Source organism: Micropterus salmoides, unplaced genomic scaffold (genome assembly GCF_014851395.1).
Source record: "Micropterus salmoides isolate LMB-PRFRI ecotype aquatic unplaced genomic scaffold, ASM1485139v1 Ms_hic_scaffold_20, whole genome shotgun sequence".
Classification (NCBI taxonomy): Eukaryota; Metazoa; Chordata; class Actinopteri; order Centrarchiformes; family Centrarchidae; genus Micropterus; species Micropterus salmoides.
This window is the reverse complement of record NW_024041151.1, coordinates 12937670-12952900: the sequence shown is the minus strand read 5'-3', so window position 1 is coordinate 12952900 and position 15231 is coordinate 12937670. Positions and strand designations below refer to the sequence as shown.

At 41.0% G+C, this 15231-nt stretch overlaps 1 protein-coding gene across 3 annotated transcripts in view; it reads left to right on the top strand.

Annotated features, from left to right (window-relative positions):
* Positions 1 to 8514, top strand: part of ctif (CBP80/20-dependent translation initiation factor) — a 68436-nt gene extending 59922 nt beyond the window's left edge. For 2 of the 3 annotated variants that reach the window (XM_038733623.1, XM_038733624.1), the window contains 2 exons: positions 1596 to 1649; positions 2945 to 8514. In XM_038733623.1, coding sequence (XP_038589551.1) covers positions 1596 to 1649; positions 2945 to 3166 — 276 coding nt within the window. In that variant the 3' untranslated portion in view covers positions 3167 to 8514. The remainder of the gene's footprint in view (positions 1 to 1595; positions 1650 to 2944) is intronic. The other variant, XR_005446765.1, reaches the window with a different exon arrangement.
* Positions 8515 to 15231: the final 6717 nt, after the last annotated feature.

Below are 15231 nucleotides of genomic sequence, written 5' to 3'. Positions count from 1 at the left end.
AACGAGGCCTAAGGAATCGGGAGAGTAGCGAGTGATTGATTGTCCAAGCGACAATATTCTGCCAGTAAATGTATGTGTCGGTTACAGCGTGTCAGCTTCTGGAGAACAATAAAAGTCCGTCTCTTGTTACCCCAACAGCTGGAAAAGTGAAGCCGGTTTTCGCCAGCAAGTGTCCCCCATCCCCTTCAGACTGCGCCGCTGAGCAGGAAAGCTGACAGTAGCCTACGTCTTTTGGCTGCTCTGTAATGTAACATTAGCTACATTTATAGGAAGTAGGCTAACTAGTAGCTGCATTACCTACTTTGTCCAGTATTGACAACATTAAAAGCTTAGACTAAACTGCGTTAGCCTACAGCTCTGTCCTGTTCACAGACAGTACATCCTAATAGTTAACTATTTTTCAGTTTTCATACTAATTGTTAGAAAAAGAAAGGATGAGCTGAGTAGAGGTTAGTATGGAAAGGTAGGGGATTCAAACTAGTCTCTTTTAAGCTAATGAGGAGACATTTCTTTTGGATTTTACTGTGCAAATGAATGCTTAGTAAAGGAGGTGGTTCTCATGTTGCCTATTTTTCATTTTAATTTCTACTGATAAATGTCAAAAGCTGTAAATTGAGAGACAAAAGGCAACATAAAAAATCCTATCTATAGCCATGAATGTAAAATCACTGTGGACAGTGCATGTAAACTATAACAAAATAACTTTTCCTAAATCAATTGGTTGTAGTCTCTCCGCAGACAAATTCTTAAGCAAGTTTAGTCCTTAGCTTTTTGTTTGTTGTTTATTCATAATCTGCTCTATTTGTTCACAGATATAGTAAAAATAATGATGAGAAAATGCATTTGTCATTGAAGAAAGTCAAATTTTCTTTGCTTCAACTCCACTGCTACTACTCCATCCTTGGGGAAACACTGATTCAGGTGATAAGTCGCTGTAGGTTCCTCACTACTACACCTTAGAGCTGGAAAAGGAGTATATAACCAAATTTCTTTCTGCTGTAATCTGAAATTAGATGCTCATAGTTTAGCATTGGAAGCTCGCTGTCGTTCTACCTCCCTTTGTCGCCATCCCTCCCTGCATTGTTTGAAAGCACCAGTTGTATGCCCATCTGTGCATGAGGCCAGTGTTGGGGAGAAAGCCAGCTAGCATGTTTACCAGATCCACAGTTTGTTTTTGGCTACTGTGTGTGTGTGTGTGTGTGTGTGTGTGTGTGTGTGTGTGTGTGGATATACACTATATACTTGCAACGCAAGCCTTGTGTGTGATGGGTAGCTAGCTTGCCAGGATGAACGCCTGGTGTGTTGACTTCCAAGATTTAAAATGTTAATGTAGAAAATATTTACATTCGGGATTAGGTCTTTTTCTTTTTTCCTTCTCTTGTCAACTGATTTAAACACACAAACACATTGCATTTGATTAATCTCCCCAACCATGTGGCCTATATCCAAATATACATCTATTTACAAATGTGTTCGCTGTGTTTGGTTTTGCTCACTCACTATGCTAGAGTTCTTCGTGTAACTACATTTAGATTTGTCTTTGCTTTGCATTGTCGCATTATATTAACATGGTGTCTGTTCTTGTCTCTTTCTAGCTGTTAGAGTCCACAGATGTTAAGGAAGATGCAGTCCTCTGCTGTTCAATGGAGGTATGGACCCCCCCACCCACACACACCCCGTTAATACTTTGATTGGTCTTTGATTGAAGCAAAAAGCAGAGTTGAAATTTGTGTAAAAGCCAGGCAAGAAAAATAAAATACAGTAAAACATCTGAAGGGACACACTGGTGGATGTATTATAGTGAGGAATTTATCCCGGGTTGCTCAACCCAAGGGCTTGTGTCCACTGCTCCATCACCACCCACCACCCATAATGTACTACATTATAGATTACTAGTTACTGTTATTTGAGAGTAATTAGTTTTATTACAATATAACTGTCTCTGAATTGTAATAATTTACACTACTTTTGACTATGTTACTTTTGAGTTAATTTCACTGCACATTATTCTGATGGTAAGATGTGCTGCATAGGTGGGTTCTAGTGACGTGCAGAGTTATATCTGTAGATCAGGTGGGTCTTCGTCATAAAAATGAACCTTCTGATTAATAGCGGGGGAGGGGGGGATGGGTGTAATAGGTGGAATCGTCTCCCTAAGAAGAAAGACACTGTGTGCATTAACGCACGAGGTACACCAGCTTAACGTTACTGATTATTTGAATCTCCCGACACTCCGACTGGATGATCATTCAGGATGAACTGACAGCAGCCTTTCTGATGATGTTAGTCATTTGTTAAAGCACAAACACACAGCCTATAGAAATCTATTTCCGTATGATCCATCAGGGGAGCTACCGTCGTGTTAAGAGGACCTGAGCTCCCCCGTAGTTTGTACCCTGCCTACAATCTAGACCATCGGATTCCCACAACATGAAATAACATTACTCTTTTACTCGTGGATGTGTTTTTCTGGTGCTGAAATGTTTCTCGGTGTTGGTGAATTATTAAAAAGAGATTAAGATAGTAACGGGTATAATATTACCGATGTTGTTTTTTTTAGTAATGCTTTATATTACTGCGTTCCACCAAAAAGCAATTGTAACACCTTGCTCCCAACACTGGAGGCCACAGGTAGCTCTCGCCAGCGATGATATGAAAATAAGATAGATGTAAAAGAACAGAAAGAGCAAAGACAGGTGCATTCTGGTTGGCAAACTAATCCCAGATGCTCACAAACACAACCACATCCTTTGCAGTCTTGATTACTTACCAGCAGGCTCACACAAACGCACGCACACAGCTCTATGGCCAGAGGGCATGTGAACCCCTGCTGTCTGACTGTATCCAGAGTAACAAAGGTGTCAGACGTAGTGTTTTGCTCCCAGTAAGCGACACACACTTTCTCTGACCTCCTGCCTCCCTCTATCCCTTTTCTCCCCTCCAGTTGCAGAGCATGGGGCGTCTCCTGGAAGACCAGCTCCCAGAGATGATGATAGAGCTTCTAGCAGCCGTCAGGGACAAGATGCTTTGTCCAGCCGAATCTCAGCTGACCCGCTCTCTCCTCATGGAGGTCATCGAGCTGCATGCACACCGCTGGAGCCCCCTGGAGGCTCTCACCACCCAATACTACAACCGTACCATCCAGAAGCTCACCACCACTGCCTAGGTGCCGGCTCCACCAGGAGGAGAGGAGACAAGCCCCCCCGAGGCCCCGAGTAAACCTTCCTGTTGAGCATCAGCCTGCTCTTCTAGTTTTACCAAAACACAGGAATTTAATAGTAATGTCAAATAAATACATGCTTTACATGGGGATTGAACTTATTTGTACAATTGGATCATTTCTCCACGAAAGGCAACCACTGCCACAAACAAACCAGACACTATCTACCAAACAGGTGGCCCTGAGCCATCAAGGCAACACTACATGTGGCGTTCAAACACTGTCAAGGCGTACGACACACATATATATATGGCCAGTAGGGGCGTGCTTGGCCACACAGGCCGGGAGCTTGCCTGGCTGTGTCTGCTGAGGGATAAAGGAGGGAACAGACAAGAGAGGGGTCACACAGAGGAGAGGGCAGCAGCCTGCCCCTAGGGAATAGAGAGATCTATACCCAAAGATGAATGGAGGAGGGAGGGCGGGAGGGTCAGGGTAGTCCGTGTCAGTCTCGTCATTGTGTTCATTTGCCCACCACCCTCTGCTTCTCTCTGTCTCGTCCCCCCCCCCTCCTCTGTCTCTCAGTCAGCCCCTGGGGTCTGTGTGGCTGATAAAAGAGAGAGGAGGAGGAGGCAGGGAGTAGACACGGTGCTGTCTGTCTGGGCCGTCTGCCCCGCCGGGCCAGGGACCAGGTCAAAGGGCCTGGCTGTGGAGCTCCCCAGCTCCCCACTGCCTTTGTCTCCCTAACTCCCCCCCCGCAGGAAGCCTTTTTGTGGGGATGAGACAGCGGGCCTGCTGGGCTGAGGATAAGGATCAGGCTGGCTAGGGTAGGGTGGCAGATGGCTGCTTGAGCCGATGTGAGACGACACACACCCCTCTGGCATCCCAGCTCCCTTCTCCCTGAGCTTGGGCCGGTGTTACCAACAGAAGCAGACGAAATATTGCGGGGGGGGGGGGGGGGGGCATTAGGAAAGCATTACAATAGACACTGCTGATAATTCTTTTGTTTTTGTCCTACAGGGGAATGTCTCTTCTCCTATGTTAAGCCGTGCACGTCCATGCTTTGTTAACCACACCATTGATATTATTTTTTTAATCATTTAGTGTTTCTATTGTTTTTTGTTTCATTTTGAAGTCTTGTTATTATGGTAAAAACTATGTATGTAGGTATGAGTATGAGGTATTAGTGATTAGGCCTTATTGCACAGGTTTGATTTGTTTTGCACTGTTATGAGGCGATTTGCTTTAAAATGTATTTTTTTTAAAAACAAACATTTGATTTGTAATCAGTGCTTGTGGATTAATATTTAAAATCTCAATAGTGAGAGAAGTGGGTTGAGTGTAGTTAGAGATTTTAGGATGTTTTAATGGACCGGTGGCCTTGTCAAATACCCATTTTTATAGGAGCGCTCTTGTTTCGGGGCCTGCTGGGCCTGAGGTAGCAGAGGTCACGCTGAGGACTGAACAGCTGGACTTATTCACATCATTCTGTCGCTGAAGAAAAAACACATTTGAAGAGGAAAACAGTGATGTGATAACAGCAACAACTAAAAAAAAAAAAAGCATGGCACACAGAGAAAAAGGAGTGAAATGCTTCTTTAAAATGTTCTCAAGCCATTCTTTGCAGTGGACATCTTGCAAGTGTTTAATATCGACTGTATTTGATCTTGCTTTGTTTTTGAGGAAAAAAAAAAAGACAACTATTAACCTGTGTATTTGAAGATGACAATGATGAAAAGAGGAAATCTTATTGTATGACCTCATTAGCTAGTCATGTGACCCTTATTCCGGCTAACGTATGAACTATGATATTGACGTACCAAGCCAATTACGTACCATTTGTAAATGGGCTCTATATATAATCTCCATACAGTATATTTACAAGTATTTAAAAACACTGAAATAGAGGGGGGTAGTGCAACAGGCATGTTAATGCACAGGAAAACTGTGGATGTGTGGCTTGAAGTTGGCCTTCCCATGCATTTCTATCAGGAACTAGCTTATTGTTTGGGAGTAGTCACACACACACACACACACACACGCTTAGTTTCCCACTGAATCTCTGTGGGCAGTTTTTAGTGTTTTTATATTATTTTCTCTGTCTTGCATCAAGAATTAAGATCCTGTGTGGTAGAAACACACCCCAGAAGATTAGTTTGATGAGAAGTGTGATTTAAAGCTCACAAAAGTTTTTTGGGGGGTGGGGCAGCCTAATCATCTGTAAGTGTGTGTCTGCTTAATTTTTTGTTTTATTGTTTTGTCTTTTGTCTGTATTTTATTTCTAGGTTTCTATTTAAATTATATTCAGCTCATTTATATATATTTTTTCTCGTCTGGTGGGGCTGACATCTACAACAATTGTGATACCTAGCTTGCTGACAAGTGTGTAAGTGTGGTATTACCATGTTTTAGTTTAAGATGAGAAAAATCAAAACCCATCGGTGAGGTTTCCATTATGCAAAGAGCGACTCACTCTCACAGCAGATGGGGGCAGGTGGGGATTGCCCCCCTCGTCTGTGGCACTGGAGCCTCTCCACCCCGCGTGCCCTTAGACCCCTCTGCTCGGGTCACATGACTCACTTGACGATTGAATGAGACGCACCTTCATTTGCATATTCTCAAATATTAAGAAAAAAACAAAAAAAACAGGCGAGCTCTAAATTGGCAGTAGTCATCTGTGAGCTCTTGTTTGTTTTGTTTTCCTAAGTAACTGAAAAATAAACTAACGGGAAAAAAAAAAAAACAGATGTGACGGAACAAACTGTGGTGATTTTTTCTGTCTGCTCACTTTACAGCGCAGTCACATGGAAGTCAGCGTGGACATTCAGACATCAAAAAAGAAACACAATGGCACACGCACGGCTTCCTCTGGCGTTACCAGACAGACTGCGTAACTAATCTTGGCACCACAGTAGGTCATTATACTAACAATTCATACATCTGCACACTGGAACTCCTCATCTGCATGTCTTCGCCTTTACATTGGCACACATTAAACAAACCACACTTGGGAATTTGAACAACTGTGTGTGTTTGTGTGTTGCAGCGCGTCCTTGGCCGGTGATTTGCCTGTAGTTAGCCCGGCCACATACTCTCAGTGTCGGGGTTGCATCCCCACTGAGGACCCCGTCACCACAACCTATTGGACGTCCTTCAGCACTCGTCAACATAATGTGCCAGAACATTTAAATCCATTAGGCAGCATGAAACACACTCTGAATTTGCCATCAACACCATGAGAAGCTCTGTTTTCTTATTCTCTTTTGTGTCCTTCACAAAGATGCCTTTATGACGATGGTTTCCTTTCAACACGTGTAAGCTCATCTTTTTAACACAATACACACAGGGACAATAGAGAAGATATTATGCCGTAATAGACCACCTCATGCAGCATAAGCAGGATAAAGAAAGAAAAAGAGTAATTCAGCTGGTGAAGTAGAAAAGGGGGGGGGGGGCAGACAAAGGCAAAGTAAATAAATGTAAGAGGATATGAAGTGAGGAAATGTATAAATGTATATATAGAAATGACTGAATCTCAGGACAGTATGGGGGAGCCTATTGGGGAATAAATGCAAACGCTGGAAGGAAGACAGAGCCCTGGCTGACAATTAGAATCATGGTTAATTCGGCTCTGTGCAGCAGAACAGCCAGTTGAACAGGCATGTTAGCCCTGAGGGATGATGTCTTCCTGGCTAGCTTTGCTGTTGAAAGTTAAACTTGTGAGATACAGTAGCTGTTGCTCCAATATAGAATCAGATCACATTACAACAAGATAGAGTTATTTGTCTGAAAGCAAAGTGACACAGTTGGGGGCAAATTAAGAGGCTAGATGGATTTATGCAGGCTTTTTCAAATCAAAACCGTTTAAATAATAGTTTCAGCTCTAGTCCACATCATTAAACTTTAATCAATTAGTCAATTAAAAAGAGTCGATATTGACAATAGTGCCAAGCTAAAATATATCTTCACAGCTATCACCGTCTAAAATGTCAGAATTTGTTGTTTTTCTTTGTTACATGTGACAGTAAATTAATATCTTTGGACTGTAGAGTTGCAAAGTGGGAGGAGCTGCTAAATTATCCTTTAAACAATATCATTAATGTTAATACAGAAACTCTGTACTTGGCCACCAGTTTAAATTATTTCAAATTTGTTTGAGAAGTCAGGTTATGATTTAAATTTTAGCGTCTAAATACTACAATACCCATGATCCTCGCCTGTCGTTGCTATGGAGAAGAAGACAGTCGGAGGCGCAAATTCAAAACGTTTTGTTGTTGAGCTGCAGATTTTATTATCTGTTTTGTTGTCAGAAACGCACATAACAGTATTTCACAATCTGTGATTGGATGTTTCTTGCCAAAATGCATCTTGGGAGTTTCTTAAACCTAAGTATCCCTTCAATTAAGAAAATAATTGGCGGATTAATCTGTAATGAAGTAAACGTTAGTTGTAATCCTAATGTGAACTACAGGAGTAAATGTAACTATGCATGCTTCATGAAGTGATATCATGACTTGAGCTATGCCTGCTTTCTCTGCTGACATTGATGGATGAATGGATATGTGCGCGCAGGGTGACTCACACCAGTACCGTCCCATTGTTTGAGCCAGACAAAAGCAGGCTGCATCTCAGATGGCCCTGATGACGAACGAAAGACGAGGAGGGAGGACACTCACATTAAGATAACTGCTTACACACTCACACACACTTAAACAACGCAAGCGCCTGCAGATCCTGTGTTCGAGTATCTCCTTGTAGAGATTTCTTGTATCGTCAGTTGTCTGATGGCTCACACATTGTGTTCTTTAGACCTTTATTTTTTTTTGTGTGTGCCCACCCGTCTGCACAGTGTGCGTCCTTCTGTGTTTGATCAGCATCACAGACAAGCTAGAGGAGAGTACTGCAGAATCTATTCTTTTTGGTCCGAGGGGTACAGAGGCCAGATATTGTGTAAAACAAAGTGGACTTAAAACACATAGAAGCATCCCCAGATGTTTTCCTACAGTACGCTTTGCTGTGGGAGAAATCAATAACTGTGGGCTACGAAGTGGTTTTAGCTGGCTCTCTTGACCTTTCCATTTCAGCGGCAGCGCTGTAGTTTATTCCACTGCCCAAAAAACTGATTCTATCTCAACTATATTTGGATTCAGACATTTGAGTTGACTATCATGTACTGATTCTGGGGTCTAATGTGCATCTCTGGACTACATTTACTTATCAATAGCACCTTTAGTACTACTATTTCTTTATGGCTGCTTCCAAATTAACTCTGTGTTATTTCTAACTATATACCTGTATATAACTGTATGTGGTGTGTATTGCCTCCACCCTCGAACAATAAAGCAAAAAAACAAGAACTTTTCTCGCACACACACACAAACAAACACAGATTGAGTTTTCCAAGAAAAAGTAAAACATGATCCCAACCAGAGCAGAAGCTGGAAAGCTGTATTCCTGCTTCCTGGACTGGCAGTGGAGGAAATTATGTCATGACCTGCCCACTTCCTAAATGAACTGTTTCAGTGGCCCTTTTGGTGGAGAACTTACTGAGTAAGTAAATCAACCAAATTATTGGTTTCCGAGGTTGTGAATAGATCGCATCACTAGTCACTTGTTTGCAACATCTGATACTGGGTGGATCTGTTTAATCTAATAATGATTACTAATCAAATTCAGACACCTAGGCCTACCAGTCTGCACCTCTATTCAACAATAGAGCTGCATGGCAATTCACCAGTAGCTTAAATGGCAATAGAATCAAGCACCTACCATAGATATGTTTATCAAAAACAACTGACTAGGTTATCTGAGGGAAGAAGAAACTGTACCTGCAAGAAGAAGAATAAAAATCCATTTTGGTTTAACACATGAGTGATTACATAGCTCTACAATAGCGATGTGCGGATCGATACTAAAGTATCGATATTTCTGATACCAACGTTTCCTGCTCTAGGGTCAATACTCGTATAAAAGGATCGATATCTAAACACAGTCATTTGGAGTGAGTGTGTTTTATCACAAGTATCTTACTGTCACCAGGATGGTGTAATTATACTCGGTTGATAGGAACCACTTCTCCTTCCACCTGTCTAAATCATGCTTGCGCTACGGCTCTGTGACGGAGCGGAGCTTCTTTTAGTTGAGCCGCTGCAGCCTTTTACATTTCATGCGATTGAAAACTGACTATGGCTGACTGTAAAAGCAGTCACGTCTGGCTGTATTTTAGCTGTGAAGGTAATAATGACGCTGCGTGTGATATGTGGGCAAAGACAGTGAAATACTTTGGCAACACCGCAAACTTCGCTAAACTTCTGAGATTAAGTCAAAATAATATGATGTTATTAAGCGTTATTTTTATTATAATTAAAGAATATGGCAGTAGTTTGATGTCTTGTCATTATGCAGCTATTATTTGGAATTGGTAAGGCTACAGCCTACTCCTTATTTCCCTCATAAATACAGAAACGGGAGGAGGTCACATAAAACTAGAAATAAAATATGTAAAAAGTATTGGTATCAGCAATACCAGCCTGGGATTCACTTGGTATTGGATCATATAGGAATTAAGTGCAAAGGTAATTTTTGCCTCTAATTGAATCCAGAAAGTCTTTTTTTAAAACATATGGAAAAACTGGCCGTTGCAGTGGGATAATTTTGACCTCTTTCCAGTACAAATCAACTTAAAATCAGAATTTTCCAAGAACAAGTGTAATTTTTCTTGATTCACTGGGCTGAAATGGCTAGCGTGTCACTCAGATTCACTACTGTTCACATAATGCATGTTCATTTTATCACAGACCCTTTAACAAGAACACACCCTTGAGTCACATTGTGTCTTTTTTCTCTGTGTCCATACTGTATAATGAAATATTTGAGTGATTGTGATGGAACTACACATTTTCCACAATGCACTGTACAATGTAGAAAAATCTGTATATAATCAAGTAATTGTAGTCTAATTTTATGTAAACCTAAGGGGCAGTGGCGGTCTGTTGGGTCAGTCCACCACTACGGTCCAGACTCAATTACCTCAACAACTATTGGATGAATTTCCATGAAATTTTGTGCAGACATTAATGGTCTCCATAGGATGACGCCTACCGACTTTGGTGATCCCCTGACTTTTCATTTAGTGCCATCATTGGGTCAATTGTTGTAATAACTTATCCAATATTTTGGTTATGAACTGCTAAATACCTGTAAAACAAATCAGCCTCAGATGTACCGGAACGGTGTGTTTAGGGCTCATTAAACTAAGATGTTGATCATGGTAAACTTTATACCTACTAAACATCCACATGTTAAGGATGGTCATTGTGAGCATGACTGACTTTAATATTTCACTCAAAGCTCCACTGTGCCTCAGCACAGCCTCACAGAGTGGTTAACGTGACTGTACACTCTTATTTGTTTTATAATGAATTCCAAAAAAATGCCAGTGCAGAAAGATCAATTTTCTAGAAATGTATCTTTAAACAAGTCTAAATGCATAACACATGCCAACAATATTGTTTTTGCTACAGAAATGTGAATTGCACGCTTTTATGTAAGCCAGTGAGAGGTCTTAACAGCTCGCTTTTAGGTGAGGAAACATGACGTCTTTGTTGTTCAGGAGCATGTGTGCCCTTGTAGTGGCCTGGCTGGGAAGTTTGCTGCAGTAGGCTATTCTCACTTTGTTACTGCCAGCAGCAACACACGCGCTGCCAACGTCAACAGACAGATCTTCATGCAGGGAGAGAAGAGAAGAGCGAAGGTGAGGGAGGGGGGGGAATACAGAAACTTCAGACACTGAAACAGAGAGGAATCAGTAAATGTGTGCCGCAAACAAACGGAAGGGAATCATTAGATAATTTTCTCTCCCTGCCTTTATCTCTCTTACAAGGTTCATCTCAGCTAAATGCTGTAATTTATGAGGTATGGCATGTCTGTGTGTCATTTCCGAGCCTGACCAGACCAGCCACCCAGAAGTGTGTTCCTTTGTGGCTGACAGGCCAGCATGAGCAAAGCTTCCGCTGTGAGCTGCACTCAATAACTGATCACTCAAGCAGAAATCAACATACAAACACACACACACACACACACACACACACACACACACACACCATAATAAGAGAAGGGAAAGGGACATGGGTAACATCAGCAGAGCCTGTGCTGCTCACTGGTGCAGAATGGAACACACACATACTGTACACACACTCATTGCAGCCACTGGAGATCGACTGGAGTGTCCGCAGACAAGCAGTGGGACGTAACACCTGATGTCTTTGTTGCCAGGACCCCGTCTAGCGATTGTCATTGTGGCAACATGCTGTGACAAGCACAACCCTGTTGCTAGGCAACCTGAACCTCTGCAACTGATAGTCAGAAAGTTTGGTGGTGAGAGCGAAACTGAAAGACAAGGAGAGGTGCAGAGGTCTGGATTCAGACCTTCAAGAAAAGCATTAAAAAAAGGAATGAAAACACTAAGAAGTACATGAAGGTCTGTGGATAGCTTATCAAAGAAAGCAGTGAAGCAGCAAGGACTGACATTTCAGCCTGAGTGTGTCTTCACCAAAACTGATGCATCTGTCTGCCTTCACAGACCCACTCCCCTGCGTGCCAGCAGTGCTTTGATTTGTGAGGCGGCGTGCTGTGCAAGGCGTGTTCCCAGTATACTGTGTATGAGAGCGTGTGTGTAAACACGCATAAAAGAGCTCAGCGCACGGCCACATGGATCACATGGACTCTTGTACAAGACCCTGCTGAACTGAATACACTTGATCTACACAACCAGCTTCTTCAGATTCCGCTATGCTGACCTCTACATGTCTATGTTGTGCCAAGTGTCTATGTGCCTCCCTGTACCCAACTACCTTTTTTATGCACAGCAACTTTATGTCAACTAGCATATATAAAAAAAGTATTCATATGAAGATTTATATGCATTTCCAAGCTGTAATTAATGACTTTCTTTGGTTATCATTTAATCTATTGATTCATTTATTATTCAATAGATCGTTAAATGTCTAGAATGAAAAGAAATGTATCATATTACCAAAGCCCAAATTAATATCTCTAATTTTTTCCTTTTATCTAACCAGCAGCCAGACACTAAAATGGGAATAAAGAACGGTGAATCCTCTCACTTAAGATGCTGAAAACACCAAATGTTTTGTATTGGTATATGTTTTATTTGGAAAATGATTAATATTATTACGGATGCCATTATAATTTTTTTTGTTTTCTCATAGAATCGATTCCTTTTTTGATCTATAAAACATTAGAAGACAGTGAAAATGCAGATCACAATATCCTAGAGCCTAAGGATATTTTTTAAATGTCTTGTTTTGTCCGAGCAACAGCACAAACCCAAATATTGCTGTATTTACTGTAATGTAAAACCTGAAAAAGCAGCAGATTCTCACATTTGAGAACCTGGAACTCACTAAAACATCACTTAAATCGATTACAGAAATATTTGCTGAATAACAATAATTTTCAACTTGTTGTAGCTCTAATATGATTAATCTGTTATCAAAATCATCATCAATAAAATTTGTGCGTTTGATCAATATATCAACTTATAGTTTCAGTAGAACTGTATATTTAGCTATAAAATTAAAAAAATATTCATATTCAAGCCCAGATTTCCATACATGTATTTTTACATAAAGTATTACAATAATGTGCAGCTGATGTTTTTAATGACTTCCGATTTCAGGATTCAAGCTCTCAATTGCATTACGAATGAAGACCTCAGCTTTGTCCCTGAGGGTTCATCCCCTCAATCAGATCCAAACCTTGAATGAGTCTGACTAAGCCAAGGTCTTGACAGGATGGATGAGAGAAATATTCAAGAATTCGCATTGCTTCGGGCTCAAGGGGAGAGGAAAAATATGGAAAAATGTGGAACCAAAGCATGGATGAAGAGCAAAATTTACACATATGATCATGCAAAATGGGAATGTTCCCTTTTCACTTTTTCACTTTCAAAAAATCCAAACATAGTTCATATCATGAACCCGATATAGCACCTCCCATAGTTTAACCTCAAAAGTTTCTCCAAACCCGCAAATTACATGTAAGCAGGTTCAGCCATAAGACCATTAGTCTAAAAAAGCTGAGTGATTTGATCCCTCAGTAGCTGGATCACACAAAATCCACCCGGCATTACAGACATAGACAACATCTACAGCCTTCAGGATCAGAAAAGGATCTGATGGACCCCTTCTTTCTCTGCCTCTTCTTCTTTTGCCGAACCGCCAAAGGCTTCTCCAAAATCTCCACATCTAAGAGTTTTTCCTTTTTCTTGCTTTCATTTATGTTAGGCTCTTTCTCTGGCACAACTACATTGCTAAACTTTGCATGGCAAGCTGAGAGAATCTGCGAGAGTCATTACAGTCAAGGTTCTCTTTCTTAATATTTAGAGAAGTCTGTTCAGGTGGTTTAAGTCTCTTCTACTGCATTTATCATTTTACATAATAAAATGACAAATCCAGAGCCACATTTTATACAGTAATACAGTAATTGTGAAGATAGTCACTGACATTAGTTAGATTAGACATTAGGTTAGGTGGTGGCAACGCTACACCACTAAATATAACTGTTAGTGTCCAAACTGTATCCGTATTGGCATTATGTGAATACTTGTGATGTGTGAGTCAGGGTGGTTTTGACTGGTGAGTGTCAAACACACACAAGTTCCAGGCATCGCTGTAGTCTCTCTGTCTAACTGATGCTGGTACTACAAAATCTGCCATTAGTAAGGATGTATTTATTTGGATTTGTGAGTGCTCACTTTGATTATGATCCCATATATCACTGTCAGTCTTAGATGATAAATTCTAAAAACAGATTAGAGTGAACGTTTGCTTGGACCAAAAGCAGGAAATAACTTTTTGGGAGGTGCAATATTTCTTGCAACATAGTGCCTACTCACAAGGCTAGTCAGTAAACTACTGTAGCTGGCGAGCTATCTGCGTAGATTCACTGTCTTTTGGAAAGCACGGTATTCTGGACTCTTTACCTTTTCCCAAAAAATCTATAAATAAATACTTCCAGGTCATGGGATACAGTATATCTGACTGACTATCTAACTAACAGAGGCATCAAGTACTAACCAATCAGAGGCAGAGTTGTCTACATTAATATGCCTGACCAGCCAGATACATGCTAGTGCTAGTCAGTCACAACAGCAATAGCAAGCCAGTTAACTCAGCTGCTAACAGTTTACAATGTTTGTTCCACTCCTGTCTAACTGTCCATAAACATGTTTCATTTGTGTAGCAGGTAATACTCCAGTAGTGGAGGGGGTAAATAAATGTGTAAAACAGCTAATAAGCTACAATAGCTATGCTCATTCCCTCAAAGATTAGCTGTCAAGATTGTTTCCTATGGGTCAACAGCGCAAATGAAAGTTCACCAAAGTTGAACTTGACATAAAAAATGAATGCAAATGTAGTTCGCCACTGTGACAGAATCCACTGACGGTGTAAATTCCTTTAAAGGGTAATTGATTTCACAGCTAAATTTAACTGTTGTAAATGTTGATGTGACCCAGCCTTAAGAAAGAATATGTTGTTAATTAAGATTTCACAAAGGCTCTCTGAACATTGCAAGAGATGAGAAAATGCAGTTTTTCTTAAGCATCCAAAAAATTATTGATTGAAATGAAGATCGATCAAGCCATGAAATATGGTAGAAAAAGTTGTACTTCTTTATCTGCTCACTCCAGTTCCAGCTTGCAGGAGGCTGTAGCCTATCACAGCATGCAGGGCAATGACCTGGACTGTCCATCACAGTGCTATGCAGATAAACATATAACAGCTCACTGCTACTTTCACCTCTATCAGTAAGAGTCAGAGTCCCAAATACATTTGATTTGGGTGTTCAGGAGGGAACACTGAGATAATCCCGACTCGACTTTCACATCAAGAGCACTGCCTAACCTTTCCACCCTGTTTTCCCTTTCATCATCATCATCATCAGCCTGAGACTTTGTAAAAGGTGATAGTAATATCCAGCAACAAACAGACTGTCAATGAATGTACTGTGGCTCACGGTCAATACAAAGAGAATAGGTAGCATAATTACGC